Source organism: Gadus morhua, chromosome 14 (genome assembly GCF_902167405.1).
Source record: "Gadus morhua chromosome 14, gadMor3.0, whole genome shotgun sequence".
NCBI lineage: Eukaryota > Metazoa > Chordata > Actinopteri > Gadiformes > Gadidae > Gadus > Gadus morhua.
In genome coordinates, this window is record NC_044061.1 from 7,663,327 (window position 1) to 7,680,218 (window position 16,892).

At 41.8% G+C, this 16,892-nt stretch overlaps 1 protein-coding gene across 3 annotated transcripts in view; it reads right to left on the reverse strand.

The window, feature by feature from the left end:
- Positions 1-7,872, reverse strand: part of dpy19l3 (dpy-19 like C-mannosyltransferase 3) — a 41,961-nt gene extending 34,089 nt beyond the window's left edge. Inside the window, exons 1-4 of one of the 3 annotated variants that reach the window (XM_030376920.1) lie at positions 7,018-7,872; positions 6,563-6,612; positions 6,096-6,225; positions 3,464-3,591 (exon numbers count right to left, since the gene is read on the reverse strand). In XM_030376920.1, the coding sequence (XP_030232780.1) occupies positions 3,464-3,591; positions 6,096-6,216 (249 nt within the window). In that variant the 5' untranslated portion in view covers positions 6,217-6,225; positions 6,563-6,612; positions 7,018-7,872. Of the gene's footprint in view, positions 1-3,463; positions 3,592-6,095; positions 6,226-6,543; positions 6,613-7,017 lie in introns of all 3 variants that reach the window. The other 2 variants (XM_030376922.1, XM_030376919.1) reach the window with 2 other exon arrangements.
- Positions 7,873-16,892: the final 9,020 nt, after the last annotated feature.

The window sequence follows — 16,892 nt, forward strand, 5'->3', positions numbered from 1 at the left end:
ACACACACAGAGAGGCCGAAAAAAATGAGGTGGAGAAAGAGAGAGAGGGGGGGGGGGGGGGGGGGGGGGGTTGAAAGGTTGGAACATTGAGGGGAAAATGCTGGGAGCATTCTTAAGAGAGTTTATGGCTGTGACGCTGCGTTTTCTCTCTCTCTCTCTCTCTCTCTCTCTCTCTCTCTCTCTCTCTCTCTCTCTCTCTCTCTCTCTCTCTCTCTCCCATTCTGTCTGCACCTCTCCCTTCCTCCCCCTCTCTCTCTCTCACTTCATTGGGTTTGAGAGCACATGGCGTCCAAAACAACAGAATGCGTCGGGTGGCGCGACTGGCGCAGGCTGTGACCTCATCGCAGATGAATTCGGAGAGACAGTTGAGCCTGTGACCCCGGGCTGTCTCTCTATAAAACTAACCACAAACAGAAGGCACAGGGTGGGGAGGATGTCCCTATGTCTGAGAGAGAGAGAGAGAGAGAGAGAGAGAGAGAGAGAGAGAGAGAGAGAGAGAGAGAGAGAGAGAGAGAGAGAGAGAGTAAGGAAGAGAGAGAATAAGGAAGAGAGAGAGAGAGTAAGGAAGAGAGAGAGTAAGGAACAGAGAAATAGAGTAAGGAAGCGAAAGAGAGAGTAAGGAAGAGAGAGAGAGAGAGAGAGAGAGAGAGAGAGAGAGAGAGAGAGAGAGAGAGAGAGAGAGAGAGAGAGAGAGAGAGAGAGAGAGAGAGAGAGAGAGAGAGAGAGAGAGAGAGAGAGAGAGAGAGAGAGAGAGAGAGAGAGAGAAGAGGTGGAAAGGGAATTGGAGAAAGAATAATTACCGCAAGCAGTGGTGGTCTGAAACTCGTAAAAGAGGCAGTTGACCACAGAACCACAGAACCCACATACACCTCGGAGAGGAATCAGCAATGGATCGCATTGGGACTCGTCAAAGGCCCCTCTCACTCTCTCCCTTACTTCTGAGCACTATCCCGCTTCTCAGAGGGGGAGAGATCTCGCAAGGACGAGGTTAAGGAACTCTTCCTCACCGTGACAAGCCAGGTCGACACCAGCAAAACAAAAGAAAGTGAACTGAAATAAAAAAGAGGATAAAAAAAACTAAAGAGGAACGGGACAAGAAAAGAGAAATACAGACATGCATCATCTGAAAGCGTCTACGGAGAAAGCAGAAGTGGACGAGTTCGAGGGAGGGTCACCTCAACTCAAAAAGTAGGGCGAGGAGTTCATTGTAAAGAGGCAAAGTTTGAATGCGTGTATGTGCTTCTGCTGAACCAAAGTCTTTTTTATTCAACGGCATACCCAACAAGCCCAGTGGTAACTTATTTATCAGTTAAACACTGTCCTGTCTATCTTTAACTCGCTTTTCCAGCTAACACACGCACACACAGAAAAATGCTAAATGATGTAAGCTCCCCAGACTCTGTGTTCATGGGCCTTTTTCCAACAGGGAATTTGGAGAGAAATGTTCACCATACTTGTAAAGTGACCCATAAATAAGAACATCTGTCGGCCTCGTCAACCTCTACTGGCACACACACATACACACACACACACACACACACACACATGTATGCACGCCCCCACACAAATAGAAGGCAACATGAGATGTCAAGCTGTGATCCCATTCTCTCACTAGGTGTTGAGCAGGATTCGTATCTCGCTATAAGTCATCCTGGCATTTTTATTTCCACAACGCGCCCGCATCCCCCCCTGGCACAGATGGACTGTGCATCAGATGAGGCCAAATTGCATATTAATATAGGCAGATGAGGCAGCCAAGGCGGTGAATTTACAACAAGCGGATGAGGTACACTCCTGAAGGGTTCCTGAGCTGATTGGGTTCCTTGTTTACTTCTCCTGTCATGTCTGCCCAGTCCGCTCTGGTTATTGTATGAAATAATACGGCGACGCTGGAGACTCTATCCACTGTGCTCTATCAGCCACATCCCAAAGAAACACATGGCTGCTATCTTACCCAATGTAACATGGAGCGCTGGTGTTGCCATGTTGGCGGTTGACATGGCAACCGTTACCTCAAGTGACGCTATGTTCTTTTCCTAGAGTTTTCATGCTCCCAATGAGGTGCTTTGCCTTGCAGTGATATGCGTTGACTCACTCGGAATGAGCTTTGTTTTACCGTCGCTAGCACACTAGCACCAGGTCGCCGAGAGGGATCATGCCATCTGGCAGTATCATTACAGACCGAAATGAACCCCCCGAAATGGAAAACAACAGAAAATTGTACATGAGGTTATCGACATCTTCAATAAAGCCTGTCAAAAGTAATTATTGTAAAAATGAGGGTCCGAATGAAGGAATATATAAGTACGACATTTCACAAGTCTAATGTGTTTCTCAGGCCTTTCTAGCAAATGTATTCAAATATTCTAGGTTGTAGTACTCCCTGTAGTAAGATATACTTTGACTCCATATCCATATCAAGAGCAGAACAATGGTACAAAATGTCCAAAGGATTGATGGAAGCCTTTCATGTTGAAGCCATTGGAAAGATCCTTCCCCATCAGGATATCTCAGAATCTGTTATCTCAATCAGTCCAACAGGCATGCGGCCAATTTCTTTGATAAGAAACCCCAACACACTATTTCCCTTTTTCACTTTGTCTTCCTGTGCTCTGATAAATCTGAAGGAAAAAACAAAGCACACATCCAAGTCTTCGAGGCTGTATATTACTACCCCTTGGCAGAATGCAGCAGGCATTTTTATGTCATGAACTAACTTTTCTAAGTTGACATGTGTAGGTGTAAAAATGTATTCAGATGATTGTTGAATGTGTTTCATTGTATTACTAACCATTCATCAAAGGTGTAACAACGTGGCCACAAACAAACAGGTTTTTGACAAGATGTTGACAGGATGTGCAGATGCATCAGGGCACGTATATAGCTAAGATTTAATTGCTTCCTATTTAGGTAGCGCAATCTGACTGTACACATGTATTACTACAATTGCCAGCACGTTGATTCAAACATTTAACGTCACTTTCTTACAATGTACAATCGCCAGACAATTTTGTGCTTGCCAATCCAGCGCTTACAGTTCTCCGCATCCAGCACCATGATTGGTCGAAACAAGTATGATGCCAATGAAAGTGTTACGTCCCATTCACTCAGATTTTGCTTCCATCAGACTTTAGATATGAATCTGAAGTCTGGTGTGTGAGACTGAGGAATCAATAATCACTACCTGTTCAAAACAGGTTCAAAAACTCAACAAGCACTGAAAAGGCTTGCCAAACTCCTGGCTTTGTTCCAACCTAGAACCTACTAACTAAAAATGTTTGCATCACATTAAACATTTAGATTTCCCACACATACACACACACATACTACACACACACTTGCACGCAGACCAACTCCTGCACTTCACACACAAACACACACACACACACATCCAAGCACCCACACACACACACACACACACACACACACACACACAAACACACCCACGCACATATATACACACCTTGATGTTTGAGAACCATAAGTCATTCTCGTGTAGAGTGGCCACGTAGATGCAGCACAGAAGGCCCAGCCCCACGGACACGGACCAGCCAATAGAAGTCCAGACTATGGCCCCCCATGACCAATTACCTGCAAGGATACAAGGTTTAGATCATGTACATCAAAACAGCTATCATAAATATCATAACAGCTGTCGTTTCTATCATAAGAGCTATCATATATATATATCATAACAGCTAGATTGTATATATCATAACAAATATCCTATATATCATACCAACTATTGCATACATCATAACAGCTACCATCTATATATCGTAAGGCTATCGTATATATTGTAACAGATCTATTGTAAACTGTATATGATGAAAGCTATCATATACATCATAAAAGCGATCATACCATAACAACTATTGTATACATCATAACAGCTATCATATATATCATAACAGCTATCATATATATCGTAATAGCTATCATATATCGTAACAGCTATTCGTATACGTTGTTACAGCTACATTGTATACATCATAAGAGATACAATTTACATAGCTACCATATGTTATAATTCATATACTATATTTTATTCTTGTTTATTCTTCCCTTTCAAGCATCCGGGGTATTTTGCTATGACCCAAGCACCATCTAGGGTTTAGGTTGAGAACAATTCAGATGAATATACTGAATATAATATTCTGTTTCCCTGGGAACAAAAAGGTGAATGCTTTCCAACAGGATTCATGAATTTAATAATCGCTTCAAAGTTAGTCGATGGCTACATTCAATGTTGCCTTAAACAAATAACGTCAAAACAACACAATACCCATAGCTGGCTAGAAAAACAGACAAAGTAATAAAGGGGAGAAGTTACTTGGGAAAAAACAAGAATAACATCCTTGAATTACACAGGAGGCTGATTTGCACTGGACTTAAAGTTTGATTTGTACGTAGGAGTTTTTTCACTGTACATTGAGTCAAGATATAAACTTCTGCTCACCCCAAGAGCGCTTCCATCAAAAGTAGCACACACTTTTATGCAACTGTGTGCTACTTCACTCACATATTGTGCAACATCTTCAGCTCCTTCTAGAAACCAAAGCCAGAGAAATACATGCCGTTCTGCTACTTTTACTTGTTACTTACCTACTTACTTACTTACTTACCGTTTTATTTATTATTATAATAATAATTTATATTATAATATTATACTAAAGGTTTTTTAAAAGAAATGTTTACTTACAAGGGAGTTCATCTTACAGTTTTTCTCAATAGTTTAAACACGTTTTCTGAAACTATAGCTCAATTTCTCAAAACTCTAAACACAAACCTGAGGAGAGATAATCATTTTGTCAAAACTACACAAATTCTTCTCAAAACTGTTTTTTTCCCACCAAACAATAAACACAGCTATCAAAGGAATATCTCTTAGAGAGCATCAATTAAACACTGGTGTGATCAATTCAAAACACTTCCATCAAAGTACTATTTATGAGGCCATGTTACATATTCCAATGTATGAAATTGTTTAGAAATAGCTTTCTTTTTTAAAGTTGCAATTAGGTGGTACATATAGTATAAAGACTGTTGCCATATTGTAATAGAATATTATGAATATATCATATAAATATTGCATTGACACAATCGTATCAGAATAGGATACAATGCATATTTGTCTATCCAATGAGCTCCAATGGGCTAAACTCACAATCCCAGCTTCCCAGAGTCATACTGTACACCTATAGTTGATGCTGCAACATTGTTCTGCCAATAAACCAATGTTACCTATTTTGTTAAATTACAGTACAGTAATTGCACTGATAAGTAAAATGAAAAACACTACAGTAAGAAAATGTTTAGACTGTCTTTCGGGTGATGTAATGATGAAATCAGTGCATGTACAAGTACAAAAAGTTAACAAAGCAAATATTAATTTTTTTACTGTAATACAGTAAAATGTTCAGCTGAACTGACTGCATTAAAAGCTTTTCGTAGGCCAACAAAAAATAAAAATAAGAATAAAAATGAGGTGAAACAGATCTACATGTAAATCCGTATGTATCCCACCTCCAATCCTGATCAGGCCAAAGGACCATATCTACAACACAGTAGAGCTCAACGAGTCCTAAATTCTCTGACACATGATTGAAGTATTTTGCCAGTTGAGTTTGAACAGGTGAGTAGTGAGTTAGACTTCTTGTTAATTAGTTGTTGCGTTGTGAAGGCCAGTGTGATCCAGGTGTAACAAGTGTGCTAAATGATTAGATTTGTGCTTAGAGTTTATCAAAAATGTGAAAACAGTTAGAGTTTAGCAGTCTGGAGTCTTATAGTTGATACATGAGCTACAAGTTTTCAGAATTTTGTGCATAGTTCCATTTTTTGTGTGTATACAATCAAGAAAAAAATCAATAGAAGTGTGAGCCTATAAAATTCAATTTGTTGCAAATAAAGTACTGATCTGGTGTAATAAATCTACTGGAGCAATACAACATAATAAAGTAGCCAAGTCGGGTCAACATTCATAACAGACAGAATCATCTATCCTTTCCTTTGCAGTTCCCCTGAATAGCAACACACACACTAAGCAGGGCTTAAGGTCATGGCCACTGCTTAGCGGAGAAAGATGGCTCACTCACCATGCAGTCTGCTATCTGCGCGATGGTCTGGACAACAGTTGGTCTTCAGGGGTTTTTGGATGTCCGCTGCTAGCGGGGGATCCCTGGCCCTGCTGCCCTTCCTCTGACGCAGGGCTGTCATGTCCACTCACTGGAACCAAAGAGTTTGCAGAAATCGGTGGTACATTCACACAGCAGAGGCATTCACAAAGTTTACACATCAACACAGGCCCACAACAGCACAACAAACAAAAAACGTATACTTCAATGGGGTTAATGGGAGTGAGGTTGTTGTTGTTTCACAAACTCATGTATGCTAGGTGGGAAGGGTGGTTGGATGGAGACCCCGATTAAATTGAGTGTTTTGGGTTCAACTCTGGATATCGTAGTAGTAGTAGGCCTAATGAGCACACACATACTACACCACCAGCCCCCCCAACTGCTACAATTCACCCGTGCAAGCACACACCATCTGCAGAACATATCACCATTCATCAGGAACTGCTGTCCTCTCTTCAATACTAGGGCAGGCATCCAGCTGATACAGACAGAGAAACGAGGAGGGCGATGATGATGATGATGATGATGATGATGATGATGATGATGATGATGATGATGATGATGATGGGTTCAACGTACTGACGCGGGGTAGAACACACACTGATCTAGTACGCATTACATTCACAACCACACAGGTGTCTGGTTTCATTCCACGTCTTCCATTTCATTCATTCTTTTTGTTTAAGACAAAGGGCCTGCATTGCATCGGCTTTTCCTAGTTGCAGCCGCTGCTAGACTGACGTGAGATCTCAGATCCCATCACTCCGCCGATCTCGGCAGCCTGCGCGCAGCCTATCGGTTTAACGGACTCGCTTTTCATTTCAAACATCATCCTGCGTATTTGCAACAAAACACGGCTCCGCAGACACACTCTCTAACTTACATTTAAGCCTCACGCCGCCTCTACAGCGTGTTGTGGGATGAATGATCCAATGGTCTCCCCTCTCCTCTTTCCTCTCGGATATACTGCGCGCATGCGCCGTGGAGCGGAGTAGGTCGGTCGACCATCCGCAGGCAAAGCAAACTCTTTTGTCTTGTTTAAGCAGGGTGGCGCCGTGCAGAAATGTGTGAAAGGGCAAGGCGAAACAGGATAGGCTTTATTATTGCTCAGTTTCAGATGTGATTAAAACCTCCGGGGATGCGATAGCGCCGTGCAGTCCGTGGCTCAACACCACGGGAGGCAGAGGGTCATACATCGCCACTGGAAAGCAAAACACGGTGAATGTTTGCCTGAAATGTGACTTGTGATGATTAAGCTTTCGGATTTCAGTTGGCGGGCTATCTGGAGGAAAACGTGTGGGTTGTAGTTTTAAATCGGATTTGACTGTTCAATGAGATTACAATAACAGCCCGTTTGATTTAGAAGAAGCAGAGCTGAGTAAAAGAAGATAAGGTCCCGTATGATATCCCCCTCAACTTAATGGAATACAAAACTTCTGTTTTGCAGACTGATACAGAAGGCTACGAGACTCGATCAATATTTAAGGTAGTCATTGATTTACAGAGGTCATAGGCCGACGACATTCCGGACAAGACAACTGGAGTTGATTTAAATACTTTACTAAGAAATAATAAGGGGATGGTAAATATTCCCTTTCTGGAAATCGTTCACCATTTCTTAAATGTTCAATGAATATCTTATCTCTTAAATGTTCAGTGATTAAATGTGATATCCCACGCTCAAATTCCTATTCAATTCTGTTCATAGTAGAAAACACTTTAAAGAGAATGGTCTTAACAAACGCGCGCACACACACACACACACACACACACACACACACACACACACACACACACACACACACACACACACACACACACACACACACACACACACACACACACACACACACAAACACACACACACACACCTGCACACATACACACAAAAACACGCACAAAAACTACAGTGAACATCCAGTTTCGTATGAAGTATCAACATAATGACCAGTTTCAAAGTGGTTATCCGATAATGACACAACACAACCAAAGATTTAACTATAGCCTATAGTTAAATTTAAGACTTAACTTTAGGCTATAGTTAAATCTTTAGTTGGGTTCAAGAACTTTGTATGTTGAGGACTGTTAATATTGAAGAGTTTATTTGTAAAAAGAAAAAATACTAAATAAGAACTTAATTCCATCTTAAAGCAAACAGAGTTTGTGAATATTCTATAGCATTTTTCCGTAGAGCCAATTATGTGGGAACAAAAAAAGCTGTTTGTGTAAAACTGTTTGCTTACAAAGGAAAGGAAATCCAGTGAGGCTATAGCATCACACCCTCCTTCATGCACAGTTTCACACCTAACACACACACAAACACACACACACAGACACACACACTCACTCTCTTGTAAGCTCTCACAGACATGAGTGCATTCTCTTTGATCTGGCTGTAGCCCTATAACTCATTAATGAAGCTCAAGTGCGGCCATTTATCAATAGATTCAGAAGGACCTCTCAATTATACAACCCGTTATGTTAGTTGTTCTGCTAAAACATGGGATACAATATCTGGATGGAATTAATAACAAAAGGAATTAAATAAGTCATGGGTGTACTTGGATCTGCATCGTTTGAAACAGTGTAGAACAGGTCACTCTGGGCGTAGGGCTGAGGGAAGTTTGTGTGAAAGAGACGACATGAAAGGCCTGAGGATCATCAAAGACATAAATTGGCAGGACTCTTGTTTGAAAGATGGATTATCAGGGCACAAACATTTTAATGTTTAATGATGTTCATCGCTGTGTATTCTCTTTGCTTTAGTGGGAGCCCCATACAGTGGCCAAATTACAACAAATAAGAAAATAAAAAAACTAATCCTAAAACACAACAAAAATTTCAGAAAAAACAAGTCAAAGGACACAGCTGTATTAAAGAAATCAACATGACAAATAGACAATCCCCCACAAATCAGAAAACACATCCACAAATATATCCAACCAGAAATCAGAATACACAACGACATTAACTAATACCGGAAACAACCCAACATCAGCAGAGCCGATGTGCAGGAGGTTGAGTCTTGCACAGCTAGGCAGATGAGTGTTCCAGTTCCTCTGGTGCTTAGCCGAGACAACGGCCAGCTGTCGCTCTTTACAGCGATGAAATCGCTCCTCCAAGCTGTCTTTATTCAGAGGAATAGTGCGGTCCTTCTGCATGTCCAGAATGCTTCCCAAGTTGCAAAAACACAGGATCCACAAGGCCTACCCTGGTCCTGTGGATAGACTCCAGTCCCCCAGAAGTGCTAATCATCACCCCCCCCCCACTAAAGCGTTCACTATTGTCTCTGCTCCTGGCCCTCCAGGCAGTGTGTACGCCAACGGCCACACAAAAGTTCCACTTTGCGACCTGCCATTCTGGCTCCTTGCAAAAAACATGAGTGACCGGATCGTAGAGTGCTCAGTACTTACAGTGAAGGGCAGGCCGCCAAGGTAGCATTTGAAATAGCTGACAACACTGACAGCCATCAGCTGAGCCAAGTCGGGTGACACAGTAGTTGCGTTGAATCTTGTTAAATGTCCTGCTGTAACATGCTACCACCCGCTCTACTGCCAGCCCTTCCCGCACCAAAACAGTGACGATGCCAAAGTTACTAGTGTAAGTGTCTAGGATGAATGGCAGGGTAGGGTCAGGAGGAGAAGGCACTGAGGTGATAACTCCCTGGAGGGCCTGGAAGGCAGACTTGCATCTCCTGGGGAAGCTTAGATGGACATTTGACAGGGAGTGTGCTCGTGAATGGCGGTCCCATGGGTGGGCATGTGAGTGGGCAGGGGCATTAAGATGGACATGAGGGAATGGGGGGGAGAAGGAAGGGTTGAGGAAGGTCCAGTGGGAGGACTGGGTCGATAGACGGTGATCAGGAAGACAGGGTGGGTGGAAGTGATTGCTCCACCTGAACTGTTGTCGGTGGGGACTGGATATAGCAGATATATCCAGCCCCCAGAGGGGGGGGGGGGCAATCTTAGCCCCCCTCTCCAGGTCCATTTGGTGGCCCATCCACTGCATGAAGTCCAACCCCAGGATACAGGGGTCCTGCACAGCCACTACCCACAATGGATGGAGGACAATCTTACACCCCAAGCAGATACCCCCTTTCCTTTCATGGTTGCCCTCTCCCCTGTGGCCGGGTTCACAAGCAGAACAATTCTGTTCAGCTTGGTTAAATGTCTGGTCTTACCAGGATCTCTGGACCTTGTATCCACCCAGGCTGAACAGGCCACCCCCTAAACAGTGACAGGAATATGCCAAAAATCCCCCACACAGGTCCACCCAACCAGGTCAACAGGCTCCAGAACGCTTGGGTGGGTGGAGCCCTGCCCCTTCTTGCTGCGTTGTTGAGCTCAAGAAGATGACCCAACTACATGGACCCTGAGCCATTTCCCTGGGTCCTCACAGCTGTTAGGCACTCTCTGACCAGGTGGCCAGGCTGCATGCAGCCCCAGCATACCCTTGGACCCAGACAAGAAGGGGAGCGAAGGTTGAGAAGCAAGATAGCTGCCCATGGAACCAGCTCCCTCTCTACGGCCAACTCAAGGGCCTTCTGCAAAGTAGGCGTGTAGGCTAGACGGATCTGTGTGTGTACCACTGTAGGAGAAAGGGCCTGGAGAATGATCCTGTTTATCCTGGGCAAGCTCGCTCTGCATGGATGCTGGCATGCGTGCATATGCCCACAAAGACAGGCTCTCGATCTCGTTTGCTAGGGACCGCATATTTCCCCCGGCTGTCATCGGCCTTTACCACAGTTCTGAGCGCAGTAGAACTGTCCCAACACACTGTAAGATACGCCTCTTCAGAGCCCCTACTAGGGCAACTTATTCACATCTGTCCTCTGTGCTTAGGAGCAGCAAACATGACAGCGCCTCATCCGATAAACACATCGAGTTGCCGCGCTTTCATCTCCACTGAACAGCCGCCACCAGCATTGGCCCAAATTTCCAGTTGTGCGTGAAAAGCTTTCCAGAGAGCCTTTCCACTGTATCTTGGCGTCTTGATGGACATTGGACTCGATGTGAGCAGGGCGCCTTTTGTGTTGGTCTCTCGGAGTTGCGGGCGAGGGCAGTGCACGCAGTGTACCATGCAGGGAAAATGGCCTCTCTATCTTTTTACATTATTGGTGCGTTCAAAACACAACAACAAAGCTTTGTAACTATACCCGACAGATAGCTAACTCACCGAGCAGGGATGAAAATGTTTCACTGCTGAAACCAAAGTAACTATCTTGCCATGGGACAGAGGAATGCCCAGTCAGGATTATGAGCTATACAACACATTGTTTTATTTGGTGTAAACCCAGGTTACTGTTGGGGCAAATAAAGACTTTGCAGAGAAATAGTGATAAACAGACAAAAAGACTGAACTCCAAAACAAACCGCCAACATACACAACGCTGACAATTTCTCCCTCGTTTATCTCCCTGCAAAACCCTTTTACCTCTTTGATTCACCACTCACACAGATTGACAGGTAAAACATTTAAATAAATGCACAAAGGAACAACTGGCATAACAATTGACAATACAATAACAACTACATGACACTTAAACTCTAAAAGAATCCATGGTTTCTACGCAGTGTCGCTACAGTATTTAAAAATGTCGGTTATAAACCAAGCTGTAGAACATCAGTGGGTTCCAAGAGCTAACCGTGGGGGTTGTTGTTCCCGATTGGATTTGACAGTTTGACTTTATTACAATTGAATAATAAAAGCCAATTGTGATTGTTTAACAATCATCGTTGAAGGAGTAAAACAAAATGTACATCCAATTGCATTCTACTGAACTTGCTAGCTTTTGTAAATAGGTTTTTGAATACAAATAGCTTAGGCCTGGAGATAACAGAAGAGAGAGAATATAACTGCAGTGAGATAAAAGGCAGTCGTTTGCTTTGGAATGAACAAATTAGGTTCCTCAAATTATTTGTTCACAAAAGTAAATGTTTTTATTTAGTATTTGAATACTTTACAAATAAATAATATGTCTGGTATATATTCCCCGTCTTGTTATCATTCACCATTCCGTAAATGTTCAAAGAATTTCTTATCTCTTAAATGTTCAGTGCCTAAATGTGATATATCCAACGTAAAATCTTCTTCACTGAAATTAGAAAATCCTTTAAAGAGAATGGCCTTTACACACACAGACACAGACACAGACACAGACACACACACACACACACACACACACACACACACACACACACACACACACACACACACACACACACACACACACAAACTAGATAACAGACAAAATCTTAGGAAGTATCTATATAATAAACCAATTCAAAAGGAATCCAAGTTATTCAATCTTAAATAATGTTGTTTCATAGAAGAACAGTTTGAATGTCAGAGAATAAAAATACTAAATGTGAACTTGATTGCGTAACATCTTAAAGCAGACACAGATTGTAAGAAATCCATTGCATTTTCATCAGAGTCAGTTAACTGGGGAATAAAAAAAAGCATTTAATGACATAACAATTGTGTGCCAACGAAGGAAAGAAAATCCAGTGAGATTAAAGCAACATACTTCCTTTATGTTCACGCACACTTACACACTCTTGTAAGGCACAGACACAAGTGTATTCTCTTTGATCTGGCTGTAGGCCTATATCTCATTAATGAAGCCCAAGTGCGGCCATTTTGTGATATATATTCACAATGAACTCTATTATACAACTCGTTGTTAGTTCTGCTGAAATATGGGAGTTTCTACAATAACAATGCTGGATGGACTAAATAAGGAAAGAGAATTTGTCGGTGTATGGATCTGCCCCATGCTGACTTGCACCTGGGGGGTTAGAAACAGTCTACTCTGTAGAACAGGAAACTCTTGGAATCTGTAAAGTCGGAGTTGGAGTAAAGTCTGTGTGTAAAAGAGACGACATGGTGAGGATCATCAAAGAGGTTGAAGCAAATAAATTGGCAGGACTGTTGTTTGAAAAAGGAATTATCAGGGAAGGAAGCGCTGAATGTTTAATTACGGCACTTTCAGCCGTGCCGACACACATATACTCACTCACACACACACACACACACACACACACACACACACACACACACACACACACACACACACACACACACACACACACACACACACACACACACACACACACACTATATGAAATAAGCAGATAGCCGATAGACACAAATACTAAGATGGAAATACATCTCCTAAACAAACAAACACGCACGTATACTGTATGAACATAACTTTAACAGATACCTCCACACAAATATTGCCATCAAACTCACCCACACCCTCATACCCATAACCTCTCGGGACCATGTTCCCCTGCTAGGAGTTTGTTAGGCTAAAGGCTACATTACAGATAAGCTACACACTCGTATACCCATACACGCAGGTCTTAAGCAAACACAAAATGGCATTTTATCGACTTTAACTTTACACTCTGTTAGGCTTACTTATATAGAAGAATCGGGGAGTTAACCACCAAAAAATATTCCCTCAAAATCAAAGCTTGAATAGTAGCTCTCTCTACTTTCTTACAATTGTATTAGCCCCCGCCAGCCCTCTTTTACAGCTTCACCTCATTGTAGCCTACCGCTGCCCCCACCCCCACTCAACCCTTCTCTCCTCTCTACTTATCACTACTTTCACGCTGTCCCTGTTAAACGGTTTAAGAGGTAGAAGAGTTGATCTTGTAAACGGATGAAAATGACAGAGATTATACTTTTTCTTTAGAGCAGCAGTCAGAGGAGGCCAGGACTTCTATGCTTTAATAAGAAGGGATTACAGTTCCATACTTTTTCTGCCGTCACCCTCTCTTTATAATCATTTGTGGATGGGTGGGAAAGTTTGTGTGTGAAAGGCTGTGAAAGTTGTGCTTAAATGTTTTTTTGTATTACTTTTGGGTTATTAATTATTTGGTTGTTGATAGCCCGGCTTGCTCAGTTGTGACGGTGACCATCCCAATCACATATATGTATTCCTGTTTTGCTAGCACCTTTATTGCTTTGGGCATCACTTCAATTTAAACTCCATATCAACTGAACAATGTAGAATATGTCATTTATGACAAGAATTGTCGGCTATGATACAGGGATTCATTATGGCAACTTCAGGTAAATGACAATTGTTAATAGGCTATGGAGAAAAAAAGAATGATAATAGCCTTATTAATAACCGTTTTTAACTATATTTCTTCGAATGACTTATCCAACATAAATGAGAAATAATGTACAAATGTGTAAAATTTATTTTGTATTTCGCCTCCAAACGATTATTTAGGCCTATTATCCAGTACTTTCAGGTAAGTGCTTTGGCGGGCATCTATGCACTTGCCATTTCATTCTACCAGTGTTGGTAGCCTAAGTGAAAGTCTGTCAAAGCTGTCGAACACAAAGAAAAAATCGACTTGCTCTGAATAGAATAATTCACCAATCATCGGTTGAGACATTGATTGGCAGTTGTTGAAGTTATTTGTGTATAAATGGCCATATAATAACCTAATTATTGAAATCCAACGCAAAACTAAACATTTTTTTTTTGCCTTCCAGTCTAGATTGTGACTTGTTAGCTAGAAAAAATTGCAGTTAAAGGGCCCTATGTTACCACCAGGTGCGAGCATGATAGTGTAGAGTGTGATAGTGTGAGGGTGTGATCTCACTCTCACCCGCGCAATGAAAGCATTTAAACATGACAACAGCGGGAGAGAAGGGTCAAATAATGGAGAATCCATGGAAGAAGGGGAGGGTTCTTATAGAACAGACATTATTTGTGTTGCCTACCATTAATTCCACAACAATTCGGCAGGGAAGTCTTACGTTTCCATACTTTTTTACTTATGCTGGGTGAGAATTTTAAATCAGCTGGACCTTTCCACAAGCAAACACTTGAAACATGTCCATGACGTGTTGGTAACAAACATGCTGGAAACACAACCACTCACTGAGATACAGCAAGAAGCAGAAGGTTTAGGATAGTACTGGATATCAGTTGTAGATTCTACAGAAAATACACATTTTTCTTACTACATTCTGTTGAGTCAATGTGTTTCTTTTTTCAGACTTCTAAATAAAATATTTAAACTATTGAAGACTTTCAAATGGGCTATTTATGTATAGATATGAAAACGGGCAGATTTTCAGCATTGTTGATCAAAGCTAACTCAACTGCTAGACTTTCTTTGCTTTGGAGAGAAAGTATAATGACCGTTAATAGATTGTTAAACTCGGGTTGTAGAATAACATCAAATGAACATCATGGTTCAAATAAGGTCCAAAAAACAACGTCCTAACAAAATAACTTTCAAACATTTATTGACCCGGGCGCAACCAATCATGTTGTTTCAACCTCCAAACAAATTAGAAATGTTTGGCGAGTGTTGCATTGCGTTGGTCTATGCTTTATATCAGAGTTATAAAAGATTGCATTCATAGTAGAATATCCCTTTCGTTTTGGATACAGCCGACAAAAACATAATTCAAACTCTTTTTTTTCAGAAACGCAGAAGAAAAGCTGTGCTTTGACCTCTGAACCTTTGCTTCCAATAGAGGAATAACCGATGCAAATGAAAGGAATTCAGCACAGAGAGAGAAAGGTGGTTTGAAATAAACAAACTGCACTTTGCCCAACATTGAAGAAAAGAACCATTCAAACATGCACTTTATCTGGTGAGGAAATCGATCAACTATAGTATGGTTCTACTTTAATATTTAGCAGTGCTTTCAATACAGCAGCCTATGTGTGCTTCCTGATGAATAACTGAAGTCCTCACACTGCTTTTTTTTACAATCTTTCACTGAATGAATGGCACATGTTGTACTGATGTGCGTAATGATGTTTATATGCTGCGGAATCCTTTTCAGTCGTTATTTTTAATACCAACTAGTTTTAGAGATTCGAGGGGACCTTGAAGAGTGTTTATTTTTCAGGACATAAACCCAGCTGCTATAATGACACAAATAGAAGATCTTGATGAGGGACATAATGTAGTAGAGGTGGAAGTAATAAGGGGATTTATTGCAAACACTAAAAAGATACGCCATCCAACTCAGACAGTGATGGCTTTTTTATGGGAATGTTTGGTTAAACAAGGGAGTAATATATCTATAAATATGTTTACATAAAACCCTCAGTCTTACACCGTCTGCTACATATATGGATTCAGACTATGCAGAACTCTGGATAAAGCCTTGCAGTAACTTATTATGCAATTCAGCTCCAGCCCTCCCACTGACCCAACCCAAACCCTGCAGCTCCAAATCACTAATAAATTCACACAATGGGTATTTTCTACCCTCGGGTGGTACCGTCTGTACGCCTCGCAGAAACAGAAAAAAAGTCTGTTCAAACCCACTCCATCTCTCCATGTAATGGTCTCAATGTTGTGGACCACAGGACTATGTCTGCTGGACCGGACTTTTAGAAATGCAACCCGTTGCAGACGGGTTGGTAGGCTGGAAGAGGAGGAGTTGTGGTGATGCAATGCAAGGTCGAAACTAATGTTTTAAAATTCCAATTTCTAAATTTTCCCCCTCTACCTCGGTAACTTGCATACCGTCAGGCAGACAGGCATACCATCTGGAAACAAACATGTATGTTCTGTTGGGTTACGCACGCCACAATGAAGATTAGGGAAAGCCTTCTGTAGAAGGTTTTACAACCATAATTTAGGGGCTCAGCGTTGTTCGGCCCAGCTGTGACAGGACCAACAAGAGTATGAAGATCTTGTTTTCCAAGCAGCATTTCAGAAGGACTTTTTTCTAGTGCAGGTATTTGTTAGTTAAAGC